The 18,141-nt window shown below is 27.1% G+C and overlaps 1 protein-coding gene and 1 long non-coding RNA gene across 2 annotated transcripts in view; both read right to left on the bottom strand.

Annotated features, from left to right (window-relative positions):
* The window catches only part of LOC126306432 (uncharacterized), a 122,510-nt gene that overhangs the window by 74,188 nt on the left and 30,181 nt on the right, over positions 1-18,141 (bottom strand). The window lies entirely within an intron of this gene.
* LOC126306418 (NADH-ubiquinone oxidoreductase chain 5-like) lies at positions 8,729-9,426 on the bottom strand. The gene has a single exon (XM_049992054.1). It carries the CDS (start codon positions 9,331-9,333, stop codon positions 8,983-8,985), a length of 351 nt encoding a protein of 116 aa, XP_049848011.1. The 5' UTR covers positions 9,334-9,426; the 3' UTR covers positions 8,729-8,982.

Genomic DNA, 18,141 nt, shown 5'->3' on the forward strand with positions numbered 1-18,141 from the left:
TTATCTTGATTAATTTTTCCTATTCCTCATGTGATTGCTTTACCTTATTATTTAAAGTTTTTAACTATTACAGTTGTTATTTTAGGTGCTTATTTAGGTTATCTTATTTCTAATTTTGATTTTTCTCATAATTTATTTTCTTTAAATATACTTTCTTTTGTTAGATTTGCTGTTTCTATATGATTTATACCTTTTCTTTCAACTAAGTTTATTAGATATATTCCTTTAAAAATAGGTTATTATTCATCTAAGTCATTTGATTATGGTTGAGGTGAATTACTTGGTGGTCAAGGTTTATATAGATTATTTATTTATTTAATTGGTTATATTCAAGGTTGATATGATTCTAATTTCAAGATTTATCTTTTAACTTTTATTTTTTGAATATTTATTTTGGAAATATTGTTTTTCGTTTACTTAAATAGCTTATAATTAGAGCGTGACACTGAAGATGTTAAGGAAGTATTTTTACTTTTAAGTATTTATAAATATAGATATATTATTTTTACAGTGAAAATGTAATGTTTTATTTAAACTATATAAATTTTAGAAATGTTAACGGAGTTTAACCGCTAATATAAAAAGTTAGCAGCTTTCATATTGGCTTTACATTTCCTTAATTGGAACTATTATAGTTCAATTATATTATTAACAGTAATACGCCTCTTTTTGGCTTCAATTAATAAGAATAAGGGTAGTACATACCAATCTTCCAGGTCGAAACTGACTGCAATATTTCGCTTCTTATTCTATTTAAGGTTGATTGATAATATCAATACTTTTTGAATGCAACCCAAATGTTATATTTAACTACAACCCTTTATTCTGCTCATTGTAATGCTCCTTGGTTTCATTCATGGTATAGTCCTCCTAATAGAACTAGAATAAAAAATATTGTTGATACTGTTCAGATTATAATGTCTGAAGTTTTAAAAATAATTACAATTGGTAGAATTAGTGCAATTTCTACATCAAAAATTAAAAAGATTACTGCGATTAGGAAGAATCGTATTGAGAATGGTATTCGTGCTGATCTTTTTGGATCAAACCCACATTCAAATGGTGATCTTTTTTCTCGATCATTAATTAATTTTTTTGATAGTGTTGTTGCCAGGAGTATAACAATTATTGGAATAATAAATCTAATGAAAACTCTTGTTGATAGAATTAGAATTGTTTTTCTTGATTTATATCAAGCTTTCTGATTGGAAGTCAAATGTACTATTTATACTAGAAAAACAATTATCTACCTCATCAATAAATAGAGATATATAAGAATAATCATACTACGTCTACGAAGTGTCAGTATCATGCTGCTGCTTCAAATCCAAAGTGATGTCTTGGCGAAAATTGATTTATTGAGTGTCGAAGTAGACATGTTGATAAAAAGATTGTTCCAATAATTACGTGTAAACCATGGAATCCTGTTGCAACAAAGAATGTTGATCCATAAACTGCATCTGCAATGGTAAAAGGTGCTTCTCAATATTCATATGCTTGAAGTATTGTAAAGTATAGTCCTAATAACACTGTGAAGAATAATCCTTGTAGTGCTTGAGTATGATTAGATTCCATTAAACTATGATGTGCTCATGTTACTGTTACTCCTGATGCTAAAAGAATAGCTGTATTAAGTAATGGAATTTGTATAGGGTTAAAGGGTTGAATTCCTATTGGATATAAATAATTATATTAATTATAATAATTTATATTTAAATTAATAATTTTATTTATTATATCCAATTATAATAATATTAAATATTAAATTACCTATTATTATATATATTATATTATAATAACCTATTTTAAGCTAAAAACATAAGTAGCTATAATCCTAGGTAAATAATTGCATGAAAATAATCAATTGATAATGGTAAGATGAACTTATAATACTTTAATTTCAATTAAATGTAATATATTAATATAAATTATTTATTATATATATACATATAAAAAATAAAATGAGCAGGATAAATTAATCCTAATTAAACAAAATAATACATAAAAGAATTTCAAAAAAAAACTTTCGATTTATATATTAAATAAATGAAGTGCCTGATTAAAGGGTTACCTTGATAGGGTAAATAAAGTAAATAAAATTACCTTCATTAAAACTACATAAGATAGAATTAAACTACCTCCTTTAGTATCAAAAACTAACGTGCATCATACACCTTAATGTAAAAAGGTAAGCTAAACAAGCTAATGGGTTCATACCCCATTTATAGAGGTATCAATCCTCTCCTTTTTAATGACCAACAACTCTACAAAACTTCTCTTCCTATCAACATTAATGATAGGAACGATCCTGTCCATTTCATCAAATTCCTGATTTGGGGTTTGAATAGGACTTGAGATCAACTTACTTTCATTTATTCCGCTCCTAACAAGAAATAAAAATATAATAATAAATGAATCATTAATTAAATATTTTATTGTCCAAGCAATAGCATCGACAATATTATTATTTTCAATTATGCAGATTCAAATAAAATATCCCATGGGATGGGAAACAGAATTTATCCCATCAATAATAATTAGATCTAGACTATTATTAAAGATTGGAGCTGCACCTTACCATTTCTGATTTCCAGAAGTTATAGGAGCATCAAGATGAAATAATTGTTTAACATTAATAACATGACAAAAAATCGCCCCAATAATGGTCTTATCTTATTGTATTCAATTAAGAACTTTTATTTGAACAATTATTATCTTAAGAATTATTATTGGGGCAATAGGAGGTTTAAATCAAACATCCTTACGACAACTTTTAGCATATTCATCAATCAGACATCTAGGTTGAATAATTAGATCATTAACAGTCAGAGAAAACATCTGAGAACTATACTTCATTATTTACTCACTATTAAGATTAATTATAGTTTTATTATTTAAGCAAATAAATTTATTTTTCATAAATCAAATTTATTCAGCCAGAAATATAAAAACCGAAATTAAATTCATAATATTCTTATCTTTATTATCTTTAGGTGGACTACCACCATTCCTTGGATTCTTACCAAAATGAATTGTAATACAATCATTAATAGAAAACAATATAACAACTATTATAACTATTATAGTAGTATTTACTACAATTACACTCTACTACTATATACGTATTAGATTCTCAGCTCTAATTATATCATACACAGAAAATTCGTGATCTATAAAGATAAAGTCCCAAAAATCAAGAATCATTCTTCCTATAACAGTAATAATTTCAACAATAGGATTGATTTCAACATCAACCTTAATTTCATTATACTAAGGACTTAAGTTAATCAAACTAATAACCTTCAAAGCTATAATTAAAAGAATAATCTTTTAGGGCTTAGTAAAATTTTACACCTCTAGAATTGCAGTCTAGAATCATAATTGAATATAAGACCTAAATATGATAAGAGAGAAAACATCTCATAAGTAGATTTACAGTCTACCACCTAAAATTCAGCCATCTTACCGCAAAAATGATTATTCTCAACAAACCATAAGGACATTGGTACTTTATACTTCATATTTGGAGCATGAGCAGGAATAGTAGGAACATCAATAAGAATACTTATTCGTGCTGAACTTGGCCAACCCGGATCTCTAATTGGGGATGACCAGATTTATAATGTTATTATTACAGCTCACGCATTCGTAATAATTTTCTTTATAGTAATACCTATTATAATTGGTGGATTTGGTAATTGACTTGTTCCACTAATAATTGGTGCACCAGATATAGCAATTCCACGAATAAATAATATAAGTTTTTGATTACTACCACCTTCACTAACCCTTCTTCTTACATCTTCTATAGTAGATAATGGTGCTGGTACAGGATGAACAGTTTACCCTCCTCTAGCAGGAGCTATTGCACACGGGGGTGCATCTGTAGATCTAGCTATTTTTTCACTGCACTTAGCAGGTGTATCATCTATTCTTGGTGCAGTGAATTTCATTACAACAGCAATTAATATACGATCAGAAAGTATAACTTTAGATCAAACACCTTTATTTGTATGATCTGTAGCTATTACAGCATTACTTCTCCTTCTTTCACTTCCAGTTTTAGCAGGAGCTATTACTATATTATTAACAGATCGAAATTTAAATACATCATTCTTTGACCCTGCAGGAGGGGGTGACCCAATTCTATATCAACATCTATTTTGATTCTTTGGACACCCAGAAGTTTATATTTTAATTCTACCGGGGTTCGGAATTATTTCACATATTGTATGTCAAGAAAGAGGAAAAATTGAATCATTTGGAACATTAGGTATAATTTATGCTATACTATCAATTGGACTAATAGGATTTATTGTATGAGCACATCATATATTTACAGTAGGACTGGATGTTGACACACGAGCATATTTTACATCAGCAACAACAATTATTGCTTTACCTACAGGAATTAAGGTATTTAGATGATTAGCTACATTATATGGAACGAAATTCAAGTTCAATCCACCATTATTATGAGCTCTAGGATTTATTTTCCTATTTACAATTGGTGGATTAACAGGATTAGTATTAGCAAATTCATCACTTGATATTGTATTACATGATACATATTATGTAGTTGCCCACTTTCATTATGTATTATCTATAGGAGCAGTATTTGCAATTATAGGAGGTGTCATTCAATGATATCCACTATTTACAGGATTAACTATAAATAATACATGATTAAAAATCCAATTTACAATTATATTCATTGGAGTAAATTTAACATTCTTTCCTCAACACTTCCTAGGATTAGCAGGAATACCTCGACGATACTCTGACTACCCAGACGCATATACATCATGAAACGTAGTATCAAGAATTGGGTCTACAATTTCTATTGTAGGAATCATTATATTCATTGTAATTATATGAGAAAGAATGATTACAAACCGAGCAATTATATTTAGAGCTAACATAAGAAGATCAACAGAATGACTACAAAATAACCCTCCTGCAGAACATAGTTACTCAGAATTACCATTAATCTCTAGATTCTAATATGGCAGATTAGTGCAGTAGATTTAAGCTCTACAAATAAAGGTTTGACCTTTTATTAGAAAATATTTATTAATGGCAACATGATCAAATTTATCTCTTCAAGATGGAGCTTCACCATTAATGGAGCAATTATCATTCTTTCATGATCATACTATGGTCGTATTATTATTAATTACAGTAATTGTAGGTTATGCCCTAAGTTATATATTATTTATTGCCTATACTAACCGTAATATACTTCATGGACATTTAATTGAAACAATCTAAACAGCTTTACCAGCAATTACATTAATTTTTATTGCCCTTCCATCATTACGACTATTATATTTACTTGATGATTCAGTAGATGCAATAATTACAATTAAAACCATTGGACGACAATGATATTGAAGATATGAATATTCAGACTTCATAGACGTAGAATTTGACACTTATATAACACCAGAACAAGACCTAGAAAATGATGGATTCCGACTACTAGATGTAGATAACCGAACAATCCTACCAATAAATACAGAAGTACGAGTATTAACAAGAGCATCAGATGTTCTACACTCATGAGCAGTTCCTGCATTAGGGGTTAAAATTGATGCAACGCCAGGTCGGTTAAATCAAGGAACATTCACAATAAATCGACCTGGATTATTCTTTGGACAATGCTCAGAGATCTGTGGAGCAAACCACAGATTTATACCAATTGTAATTGAAAGAACTTCAGTAAATTTATTTATTAAGTGATTATCTAAGATAATTTAAGGAGTTAGTTAAAATAAATAACATTAGAGTGTCAATCTAAAGTAACTAAAAAAAGTTAGTACACCTTGAAATTCATCAGATGACTGAAAGTAAGTAATGGTCTCTTAAACCAAATAATAGTAAATTAACGACTACTTCTGATGGGGAAATTATATCCAAATCCCTCAAATATCCCCTCTTATATGATTCTCACTATTCATTATATTTTCAGCTACATTAATCTTGTTTAATCAAATAAACTTCTTCTCATTTAAACCTAACCTTATTAAAAGAGCAGAAAAAGGAACAATTGAAATAAAAAACTTAAATTGAAAATGATAACAAATCTATTCTCAACATTTGACCCATCAACTAACATCTTTAATTTATCATTAAATTGAACTAGAACATTTCTAGGACTATTATTAATCCCATCACTATTTTGACTTACACCATCACGAATTAACATTATCTGAAATAAACTAAATTTAACCTTACATAATGAATTTAAAACACTTCTTGGACCAAAATCATTTAATGGAACAACATTCATTTTCATCTCAATTTTTATTATAATATTATTTAACAATTTCATAGGATTATTCCCTTATATTTTTACTAGAACAAGACATTTAGCATTAACATTTGCAATTGCCCTACCTATATGGCTAAGATTTATATTATTTGGATGAATTAACCATACTAATCATATATTTACACACCTTGTACCACAAGGTACACCGCCTGCATTAATATCATTTATAGTACTAATTGAAACAATTAGTAATGTTATTCGACCAGGTACATTAGCAGTACGGTTGGCAGCAAATATAATTGCAGGACACTTATTATTAACCTTATTAGGAGACACAGGACCATCTATAGCAATAAACTTAATCTCATTACTAATTATTGGACAAATACTTCTATTAATTCTAGAATCAGCAGTAGCAATAATTCAAGCCTATGTTTTCTCAATTCTAAGAACTCTATATTCTAGAGAAGTATATTAAACCTATGTTAACAACTCACTCAAACCACCCATTCCACTTAGTAGACTATAGACCTTGACCATTAACAGGAGCAATTGGAGCAATAGTCCTAGTATCAGGACTAGCAAAATGATTCCACCTATTTAATATTAACTTATTCATAATTGGATTTGGAATTACCCTACTAACTATAATTCAATGATGACGAGATGTAGTACGAGAAGGAACATATCAAGGATTACATACAGGATTTGTATCAATTGGATTACGATGAGGAATAATTTTATTTATTGCATCAGAGGTATTATTTTTCGTTTCTTTTTTTTGAGCATTCTTTAGAAGAAGATTAGCACCAACAATTGAACTAGGAATACTATGACCTCCAATAGGAATTCAACCCTTTAACCCTATACAAATTCCATTACTTAATACAGCTATTCTTTTAGCATCAGGAGTAACAGTAACATGAGCACATCATAGTTTAATGGAATCTAATCATACTCAAGCACTACAAGGATTATTCTTCACAGTGTTATTAGGACTATACTTTACAATACTTCAAGCATATGAATATTGAGAAGCACCTTTTACCATTGCAGATGCAGTTTATGGATCAACATTCTTTGTTGCAACAGGATTCCATGGTTTACACGTAATTATTGGAACAATCTTTTTATCAACATGTCTACTTCGACACTCAATAAATCAATTTTCACCAAGACATCACTTTGGATTTGAAGCAGCAGCATGATACTGACACTTCGTAGACGTAGTATGATTATTCTTATATATCTCTATTTATTGATGAGGTAGATAATTGTTTTTCTAGTATAAATAGTACATTTGACTTCCAATCAGAAAGCTTGATATAAATCAAGAAAAACAATTCTAATTCTATCAACAAGAGTTTTCATTAGATTTATGATTCCAATAATTGTTATAATCCTGGCAACAACACTATCAAAAAAATTAATTAATGATCGAGAAAAAAGATCACCATTTGAATGTGGGTTTGATCCAAAAAGATCAGCACGAATACCATTCTCAATACGATTCTTCCTAATCGCAGTAATCTTTTTAATTTTTGATGTAGAAATTGCACTAATTCTACCAATTGTAATTATTTTTAAAACTTCAGACATTATAATCTGAACAGTATCAACAATATTTTTTATTCTAGTTCTATTAGGAGGACTATACCATGAATGAAACCAAGGAGCATTACAATGAGCAGAATAAAGGGTTGTAGTTAAATATAACATTTGGGTTGCATTCAAAAAGTATTGATATTATCAATCAACCTTAAATAGAATAAGAAGCGAAATATTGCAGTCAGTTTCGACCTGGAAGATTGGTATGTACTACCCTTATTCTTATTAATTGAAGCCAAAAAGAGGCGTATTACTGTTAATAATATAATTGAACTATAATAGTTCCAATTAAGGAAATGTAAAGCCAATATGAAAGCTGCTAACTTTTTATATTAGCGGTTAAACTCCGTTAACAATTCTAAAATTTATATAGTTTAAATAAAACATTACATTTTCACTGTAAAAATAATATATCTATATTTATAAATACTTAAAAGTAAAAATACTTCCTTAACATCTTCAGTGTCACGCTCTAATTATAAGCTATTTAAGTAAACGAAAAACAATATTACCAAAATAAATATTCAAAAAATAAAAGTTAAAAGATAAATCTTGAAATTAGAATCATATCAACCTTGAATATAACCAATTAAATAAATAAATAATCTATATAAACCTTGACCACCAAGTAATTCACCTCAACCATAATCAAATGACTTAGATGAATAATAACCTATTTTTAAAGGAATATATCTAATAAACTTAGTTGAAAGAAAAGGTATAAATCATATGGAACCAGCAAATCTAACAAAAGAAAATATACTTAAAGAAAATAAATTATGAGAAAAATCAAAATTAGAAAAGAGATAACCTAAATAAGCACCTAAAATAACAACTGTAATAGTTAAAAACTTTAAATAATAAGGTAAAGCAATCACATGAGGAATAGGAAAAATTAATCAAGATAAAAGACTACCACCAAAAACAGCAACAAACAATAGACCAATTATTCCAAATGAAATATAATAACCCTTATCATCAAAAGAAAATCTAGAATAAAAATTATTATCACCAGATATTGAATAATAAAACAAACGAAAAGAATAAGAAGCAGTTAAACCAGTAGAAAAAAAATAAAGAAAAAAAATTAAACAATTAATTCATCTTAAACAAACCATCTCAAGAATTAAATCCTTTGAATAAAATCCCGCTAAAAAAGGTATTCCACACAAAGATAAACTAGAAACATTAAAACAAACTGAAGTTAAAGGTATGAAATTAACAATTGATCCTATAAAACGAATATTCTGAGAATCCTTCAAATTATGAATTATTGAACCTGCACATATAAATAATAATGCCTTAAATAAAGCATGAGCCAATAAATGAAAAAATGCAAGCTTTGGATAACCTATAGCCAAAATTCTTATTATTAAACCAAGTTGTCTTAAAGTAGAAAGAGCAATAATCTTCTTTAAATCAAACTCAAAATTAGCGCCCAATCCAGCCATAAATATAGTTATACAACCAATTAAAAGTAAAAATCAACCACAATTATAAGTATCCAATATTGGTCTAAAACGAATTAATAAATAAAAACCAGCAGTAACAAAAGTAGAAGAATGAACTAAAGCAGAAACAGGAGTAGGAGCTGCTATAGCAGCAGGAAGTCATGAAGAGAAAGGAATCAGAGCTCTCTTAGTTATAGCTGCTAAGACAATTAATATAGTAATGAGCTTTATTTCAAAAGAATTAGAAATAAAATCATAATAATAAATATAATTTCAACCACCAAAATTTAACATTCATGCAATAGAAATTAAAATAGCAACATCACCAATACGATTAGAAAGTGCAGTTAATATACCAGCACTATAAGATTTTACATTTTGATAATAAATAACTAAACAATAAGAAACTAAACTTAAACCATCTCAACCTAATAAAATTCAAATTAAATTAGGACTAATAATTAAAAAACCTATAGAAAGAATAAATATTAAAACAATAATAATAAAACGATTTATATTCTTTTCACCAGATATATAATCCTCTCTATAATAAATAACCAAAGAAGAAATATATATAACAAAAGATATAAAAATAAGAGATATTCAATCCAAAATTAAAGTTATAACAACTATAGAACCATTTAAATTGAAAAGCTCTCACTCAACAAAAACTCTATAATCAATTATTAAATAATAAATACCTAAAATAAAAATTATAGTTCTCGAAATAAACAAAGAAAAAAAACTCAAAGAACAAATAGAAAATAAATTCACGGCCTAAGATGAAAAACTTCATATCATTGATTCCACAAAACAATATTTTTAATTAAAATACTTAAGCAAACTAAACAAAGAAATATTCACCCTTTAAACAGAGAATATTTAAAGGCAAACTATGTAAAAGTAAAAGATGATATTCACGAAAATAACCAAGAGAACAAGTATAAACACCAGAATAATAATTCCCATGCTGAGAATAAGAATATATATACAAAGTATAAACAGCTCTAAAAAAAGATAAAAAAATCAAAGCAAAGAATCTAAAAGAAGATCAAGATATAATTCTATTTAATAATCTAATTTCACCTACCAAATTTAAAGAAGGAGGAGCAGCCATATTTGATGATCTTAAAAGAAATCATCATAAAGCCATTCTTGGCATCAAATTAATTATACCCTTGTTAATTAATAATCTTCGTCTACCTAAACGTTCACAAATAATATTAGATAAACAAAAGAAACCAGAAGAACATAAACCATGACCAACCATTAGAGAAAGAGAACCTACACAACCTCATCAATTCATAGTCATCAATCCTCAATAACCATTCTTATATGAGCAACAGAAGAATATGCAATTAAAGACTTTAAATCAACCTGACGAAAACAAATAAATCTTACAATAACACCCCCAGATAAACCTAAAGACAATCAAAAATAATTAAACTTTAAACCCAAATAAGAAATAACCTTTATAACACGAAAAATACCATAACCACCTAACTTTAATAAAACACCAGCAAGAATTATTCTACCTGAAATAGGGGCCTCTACATGAGCCTTAGGAAGTCATAAATGAACCAAAAACATAGGTATCTTAACTAAAAAAGCAAAATTATAAATACATAAAACATAAAATAATAAGAACCAAAATCAACCAATAAAGGAAAATATAAAGTATTAGAAAAATCATAAACCTTAAATAAAACTAATAATAAAGTTAATCTAGCAACCAAAGTATAAAAAATTAAATAAACACCAGCCTGCAAACGCTCAGGTTGATAACCCCAACCCAAAATTAAAAGTAAAGTAGGAACTAATCTAGACTCAAAAAAAATATAAAAAGAAAGAAGATTTAATCTAGCAAATGAACAATAAAGCATAATTATTAAAATCAAAACCATAAAAACAAAAAAATTAGAATGATATGAACTTAAATAAACTGAACCTCTAGCAGTGATTATTAAAGGACAAATCCAAAAACTAAGTAAAATTAAACTAAAAGAAAAATAATCAATACCAAAATAATATCTAATTATATTCAAATCAGCAATAACTAACATAAATAAAGAAAGAGCAATATATTCTAATCTCAAAAGAACCATTAATAAATGTTTACGTTTAGAAGAAAAAACATAAACACCAGCAAAATAAATCAATAAAGAAGTAAAAATAGAGAATATAAACATTAGTTTTAATAGTTTAAAAAAAACGCCGGTCTTGTAAACCGGAAATAAGTCCAGCCCCCACTTTTAAAACTTCAGAGGTGGAAAAGCTTCCATCATCGGTCCCCAAAACCGGTATTTTAAATAAACTAACCCCTGAAATGATCAAAATAATAATTATATCATTATCAAATGTAATAAATAATAATTTTATTAAATTAAGACACCCAATATCAATAATGCTTTTTATTATCCTTCAAACCTTCCTAGTTGGATTAATAACAGGAACAATAATAGAAAGATATTGATTATCATATATTTTATTTTTAACATTTCTTGGTGGTATACTAGTATTATTTATTTACATTACAAGAATTGCATCAAACGAAATATTTCAGCCTAAATCAATCACTATAATTATTACATTAATAATGTGAGTATTTATCATATTAATATTAATTATTCTAGATATATCTATATTTATAGACTTTTTCAAAAACACCGAAACTATAAATATTGATAATTCAATCAATTATCAAGAAATAACAATATCTTTAGAAAAATTATATAATAGACCAACATTCATTATTACAATAATAATAATAATTTATTTATTTTTAGCACTACTAGCAGTTGTTAAAATCACCAATATTAATCAGGGACCTATTCGTAAAATAAGATAATTACTAATGAATAAACCCTTACGATTAAGACATCCTTTAATTAAAATTATTAATAACTCTTTAATTGACTTACCTGCCCCAACAAATATTTCATTTTGATGAAATTTTGGATCCCTATTAGGGTTATGTTTGGTAATTCAAATCGTAACTGGACTATTTTTAGCTATACATTATACATCAAATATTGAAATAGCATTCAGTAGTGTAGTACACATCTGCCGAGACGTAAATAATGGTTGAATTATCCGAACCTTACACGCAAATGGAGCATCTATATTTTTTATTTGTATTTACTTACATGTAGGACGGGGAATTTACTATGGATCTTATATATATATACATACCTGAATAATTGGTACAGTGATTTTATTTTTAGTTATAGCAACTGCATTTATAGGATATGTCTTACCCTGAGGCCAAATATCTTTTTGAGGTGCAACAGTAATTACTAATTTATTATCAGCAATCCCATACTTAGGAACAGATTTAGTCCAATGAGTATGAGGAGGATTCGCTGTTGATAATGCAACATTAAATCGATTCTTCACATTCCATTTTGTATTACCATTTATTATTGCTGCTATAGCAGCAATTCATTTATTTTTTCTTCACCAAACAGGATCTAATAATCCTCTTGGACTAAATGGAGATATTGAAAAAATTCCATTCCATCCATACTTTACCTTTAAGGATTCTATTACATTTGTAATAATAACATCATTATTAATTATACTATGTTTAATTAATCCTTACCTATTAGGAGATCCAGATAACTTTGTACCTGCCAACCCATTAGTAACACCAGTTCACATTCAACCAGAATGATATTTCCTATTTGCATATGCAATTCTACGATCTATCCCTAATAAGTTAGGAGGTGTTATTGCATTATTTTTATCAATTAGAATCTTAATAATTTTACCATTTTATAATAAAACACCATTCCGAGGCATTCAATTTTACCCTATTAATCAAATTTTATTCTGAATTATAGTAGTTGTTGTATGCTTACTAACGTGAATTGGTAAACGACCTGTTGAAGAACCTTATATTATAACAGGTCAAATCTTAACAATTATTTACTTCACATATTTCTTAATTAATGTCCTAGTCGCAAACGCATGAGATATATTAATTAAGGAATAAAGTTAATTAGCTTAGGAAAAGCATATGTTTTGAAAACATAAAATTTGAAGTTTAACTCTTCTATTAACTTTTCTCAAAAAATTTCACTAAACAAATGAGATAAATAAAATCTTTAAACCAACAAAGAAAATAAAAAATTCAAAGATAAAGGTAAAAAACTTTTTCAAGCTAAGTACATTAATTTATCATAACGGAACCGTGGTAATGTTCCACGAACCCAAATAAAACCAAAAGATATAATAGCAAGCTTAATAAAAAATATAAAAGAATAAAAATCACCGCCCAAAAAAATTAAAGCCAATAACATTCTTATGAAGACAATTCTAGTATATTCAGCTAAAAAAATTAAAGTAAAACCACCCGCACCATACTCAATATTAAATCCTGAAACTAAATCAGATTCCCCTTCAGCAAAATCAAAAGGAGTACGATTAGTTTCAGCTAAGCAAGAAGCAAAACAAGCTAAAGCTAAAGGAAAAGAAATAATAATAAATCAACAATAAAGCTGATAGTTTATAAAATCAAACATATTAAAACTACCAATTAAAATAATTAAAGACAATAAAATTAAAGCTAAACTAACTTCATAAGAAATTGTTTGAGCAACAGAACGAAGAGAACCTAATAATGAATAATTTGAATTAGAAGATCAACCAGCAATTATAACAGTATAAACACCTAATCTAGTACAACATAAAAAAAATAAAAATCCATAAGAAAAAGAACACATATAAGTTAAATAAGGAAAAATTACTCAAACGGCTAAAGAAATCATTAAATTAAAAACAGGGGAAAAATAATAAAGTAGGTAATTAGATATAATAGGAATTGGCTGCTCCTTACAAATTAACTTAATAGCATCTCTAAATGGCTGAGGAATTCCAACGAAACCTACCTTATTTGGACCCTTTCGAATCTGAATATAACCTAAAACCTTACGCTCTAATAAAGTTAAAAAGGCAACACTAATTAAAACACAAATAACCAATAAAAGAAAATTCAAAATAAATATAAATAAATCATAAAGTATCAATACTATTTGTAGAAAAAATCTACATAAATGAATTCTAAATTCAACACATTAATCTGTCAAAATAGTAAATAAATTAATATTAATCAATATAACAAAAAATATTTTAACCATATGGTCCTTTAGTACTAATATGGATTAACAATCTTAGGATAGAAACCGACCTGGCTCACGCCGGTCTGAACTCAGATCATGTAAGAATTTAAAGGTCGAACAGACCTAATCATTGGGCTCCTGCACCCAAAATTTTTCTTAATCCAACATCGAGGTCGCAATCTGCTTTGTCGATATGAGCTCTCAAAAACAATTACGCTGTTATCCCTAAGGTAACTTAATCTGATGATCATAAATTATGGATCAAAATAACAAACATAAATAAATGATATAATAATGAAGAGTTTATCTATTCTTCATGTCACCCCAACAAAACATCATCATTAAATATAGAAAGACAAACAAAAAACTATATAAAAGTAAAATGTCAAGCTCTATAGGGTCTTCTCGTCCTAAAGAAGAATTTAAGCCTTTTGACTCAAAAGTTAAATTCAAAAATTTATTAAGAGACAGTTGATTTCTCGTCAAGCCATTCATTCCAGCCACTAATTAAGAGACTAATGATTATGCTACCTTTGCACGGTCAAAATACCGCGGCTCTTTAAAAATACGCTCAGTGAGCAGGCCAGACCTCAAAATAAAAACAAGAGGACATGTTTTTGATAAACAGGCGGAAATCAATTTTGCCTAGTTCCTTATAATAAGTTCACAAGGTAAAAATTTCATACAAATAAATATACTAATTTTATCATTATTACAAAAATTTTAAAATTAAATTAATAATCTTAATAAAAAACCTAAAATATTTATAAAATCAAAATAAAAAATAATGAACTAAAACGTAATCTTAAAGATAGCTGGTTTAATGCTTACTATTATATTTCTATAAAATAAATTATAGGTTATTAACTTCAAAGCTTATCCCTTAAAGAATAAATAAGTTAATATTTTTACTTAAAAAATTAAATAAAAACAAATAACTTTAAAAAATTAAATTTTTTCTTAAGAAACTAGATATCTTGGGAAACGATTAACATCTCATTTCTATAAATAATTTAATAATAATTATGATACATTAACTATAAATTATTTATAAATCAACCCAAATCGAGACAAGTAAAATAAATACTAAAATTTTGATAAACCCTGATACAAAAGGTACAATAAATAAAATCTACTTAAAAAAATTTAAAATAATATTTCATAAAACACTTACATTACCAATAAACTATAATTTAAAAAATCAATTCTATAAAATATACTAAGACAAAAATACAATAAAATTATTTATATTAAATAATTAAATAAACAAAAAATAAATATAATAAAATAAATAATCAAGATATCCTGATTTGCACAGAAAAATTTTCAGTGTAAATGAAACACTTTACTAATAAGTTATATCTTGAAACTCTTCCTAGATACACTTTCCAGTACATCTACTATGTTACGACTTATCTCATCTAAATTGAAGCTACTTTAAAATAAAATAGAATAATCAATAATGAGAGCGACGGGCGATGTGTACACATCTCAGAGCCAATATCAGTTAAATTAAATAAATTAAATTACTATCAAATCCACCTTCATTAACAGTATTTCACTATCAAATCCGTTATAAACAAAAATCTATTGTAACCCACCTCCTCTTAACTATAAGCTGCACCTTGACCTGAAATATTTTATAATTATAAATCTTGAGAATTATAACTCTAAAAAGATTCTCTGATAACGGAGATATACAAACAAATAAATTAAGTAGAGTAAATCGTGTATTATCAATCATGGGGTAGGTTCCTCTGAATGGAATAAGATACCGCCAAATTCTTTGGGTTTAAAGACCTTAACTAATAGTACCCTGGTAAATATAATTAACATTTAAAATAATAGGGTATCTAATCCTAGTTTATTATTTAAATTTCACAGATTCATAAAAAGGGCCACAAATAAATTTTAACATTTCACCTTACAAATTTATATTTCAACCCTAATAATATAAACAACTGTTTTAACCAATAATATTCACTTGTATCAATCGTATAACCGCGGCTGCTGGCACGATTTATGCCGATACTAAATCAATTGCTAAATCCAAAATCACTTGATAATTAAATCAAATTACCGCAAAAAGAACATTTAGTCTAACAAAACTTACATATAATACAAAGAAAAAGTGAATAAACAAGCAAGAATAAAACTTTTAAAAAAAAAAATAAGAAAATTTTAAATCTATTAATTCAGGAAAAAAAAAAGATTCAAATATTTAAAGAAAAAAAAAGAAAAAAACCTCAAACATTAACAAAAAAAAAAGAAACGCCCCTACCACAACAACTTCTCTATTATATATAATTAAAGATTAATATGGAACATGTATAGCAATAAATGTATTATATTCTTTCTTATTTAATCTTTCTTTTCACTAATAAATAAAGAAAGATTAAATAATATAATAAATATATGATTAGTATGGTTAATTCATCCAAATAATATAAATCTTAGCCATATAGGTAGGGCAATTGCAAATGTTAATGCTAAATGTCTTGTTCTAGTAAAAATATAAGGGAATAATCCTATGAAATTGTTAAATAATATAATAATAAGAAATTGAGAAGAAAATGAATGTTGTTCCATTAAATGATTTTGGTCCAAGAAGTGTTTTAAATTCATTATGTAAGGTTAAATTTAGTTTATTTCAGATAATGTTAATTCGTGATGGTGTAAGTCAAAATAGTGATGGGATTAATAATAGTCCTAGAAATGTTCTAGTTCAATTTAATGATAAATTAAAGATGTTAGTTGATGGGTCAAATGTTGAGAATAGATTTGTTATCATTTTCAATTTAAGTTTTTTATTTCAATTGTTCCTTTTTCTGCTCTTTTAATAAGGTTAGGTTTAAATGAGAAGAAGTTTATTTGATTAAACAAGATTAATGTAGCTGAAAATATAATGAATAGTGAGAATCATATAAGAGGGGATATTTGAGGGATTTGGATATAATTTCCCCATCAGAAGTAGTCGTTAATTTACTATTATTTGGTTTAAGAGACCATTACTTACTTTCAGTCATCTGATGAATTTCAAGGTGTACTAATTTTTTTAGTTACTTTAGATTGACACTCTAATGTTATTTATTTTAACTAACTCCTTAAATTATCTTAGATAATCACTTAATAAATAAATTTACTGAAGTTCTTTCAATTACAATTGGTATAAATCTGTGGTTTGCTCCACAGATTTCTGAGCATTGTCCAAAGAATAATCCAGGTCGATTTATTGTGAATGTTCCTTGATTTAACCGACCTGGCGTTGCATCAATTTTAACCCCTAATGCAGGAACTGCTCATGAGTGTAGAACATCTGATGCTCTTGTTAATACTCGTACTTCTGTATTTATTGGTAGGATTGTTCGGTTATCTACATCTAGTAGTCGGAATCCATCATTTTCTAGGTCTTGTTCTGGTGTTATATAAGTGTCAAATTCTACGTCTATGAAGTCTGAATATTCATATCTTCAATATCATTGTCGTCCAATGGTTTTAATTGTAATTATTGCATCTACTGAATCATCAAGTAAATATAATAGTCGTAATGATGGAAGGGCAATAAAAATTAATGTAATTGCTGGTAAAGCTGTTCAGATTGTTTCAATTAAATGTCCATGAAGTATATTACGGTTAGTATAGGCAATAAATAATATATAACTTAGGGCATAACCTACAATTACTGTAA

This window comes from Schistocerca gregaria, unplaced genomic scaffold, assembly GCF_023897955.1.
Source record: "Schistocerca gregaria isolate iqSchGreg1 unplaced genomic scaffold, iqSchGreg1.2 ptg000333l, whole genome shotgun sequence".
In the NCBI taxonomy this organism is placed as follows: Eukaryota; Metazoa; Arthropoda; class Insecta; order Orthoptera; family Acrididae; genus Schistocerca; species Schistocerca gregaria.

Coding starts and splice junctions, on each gene's coding strand:
- LOC126306418 (XM_049992054.1), bottom strand. CDS start 9,333: ATGGCTGGATTGGGCGCTAATTTTGAGTTTGATTTAAAGAAGATTATT.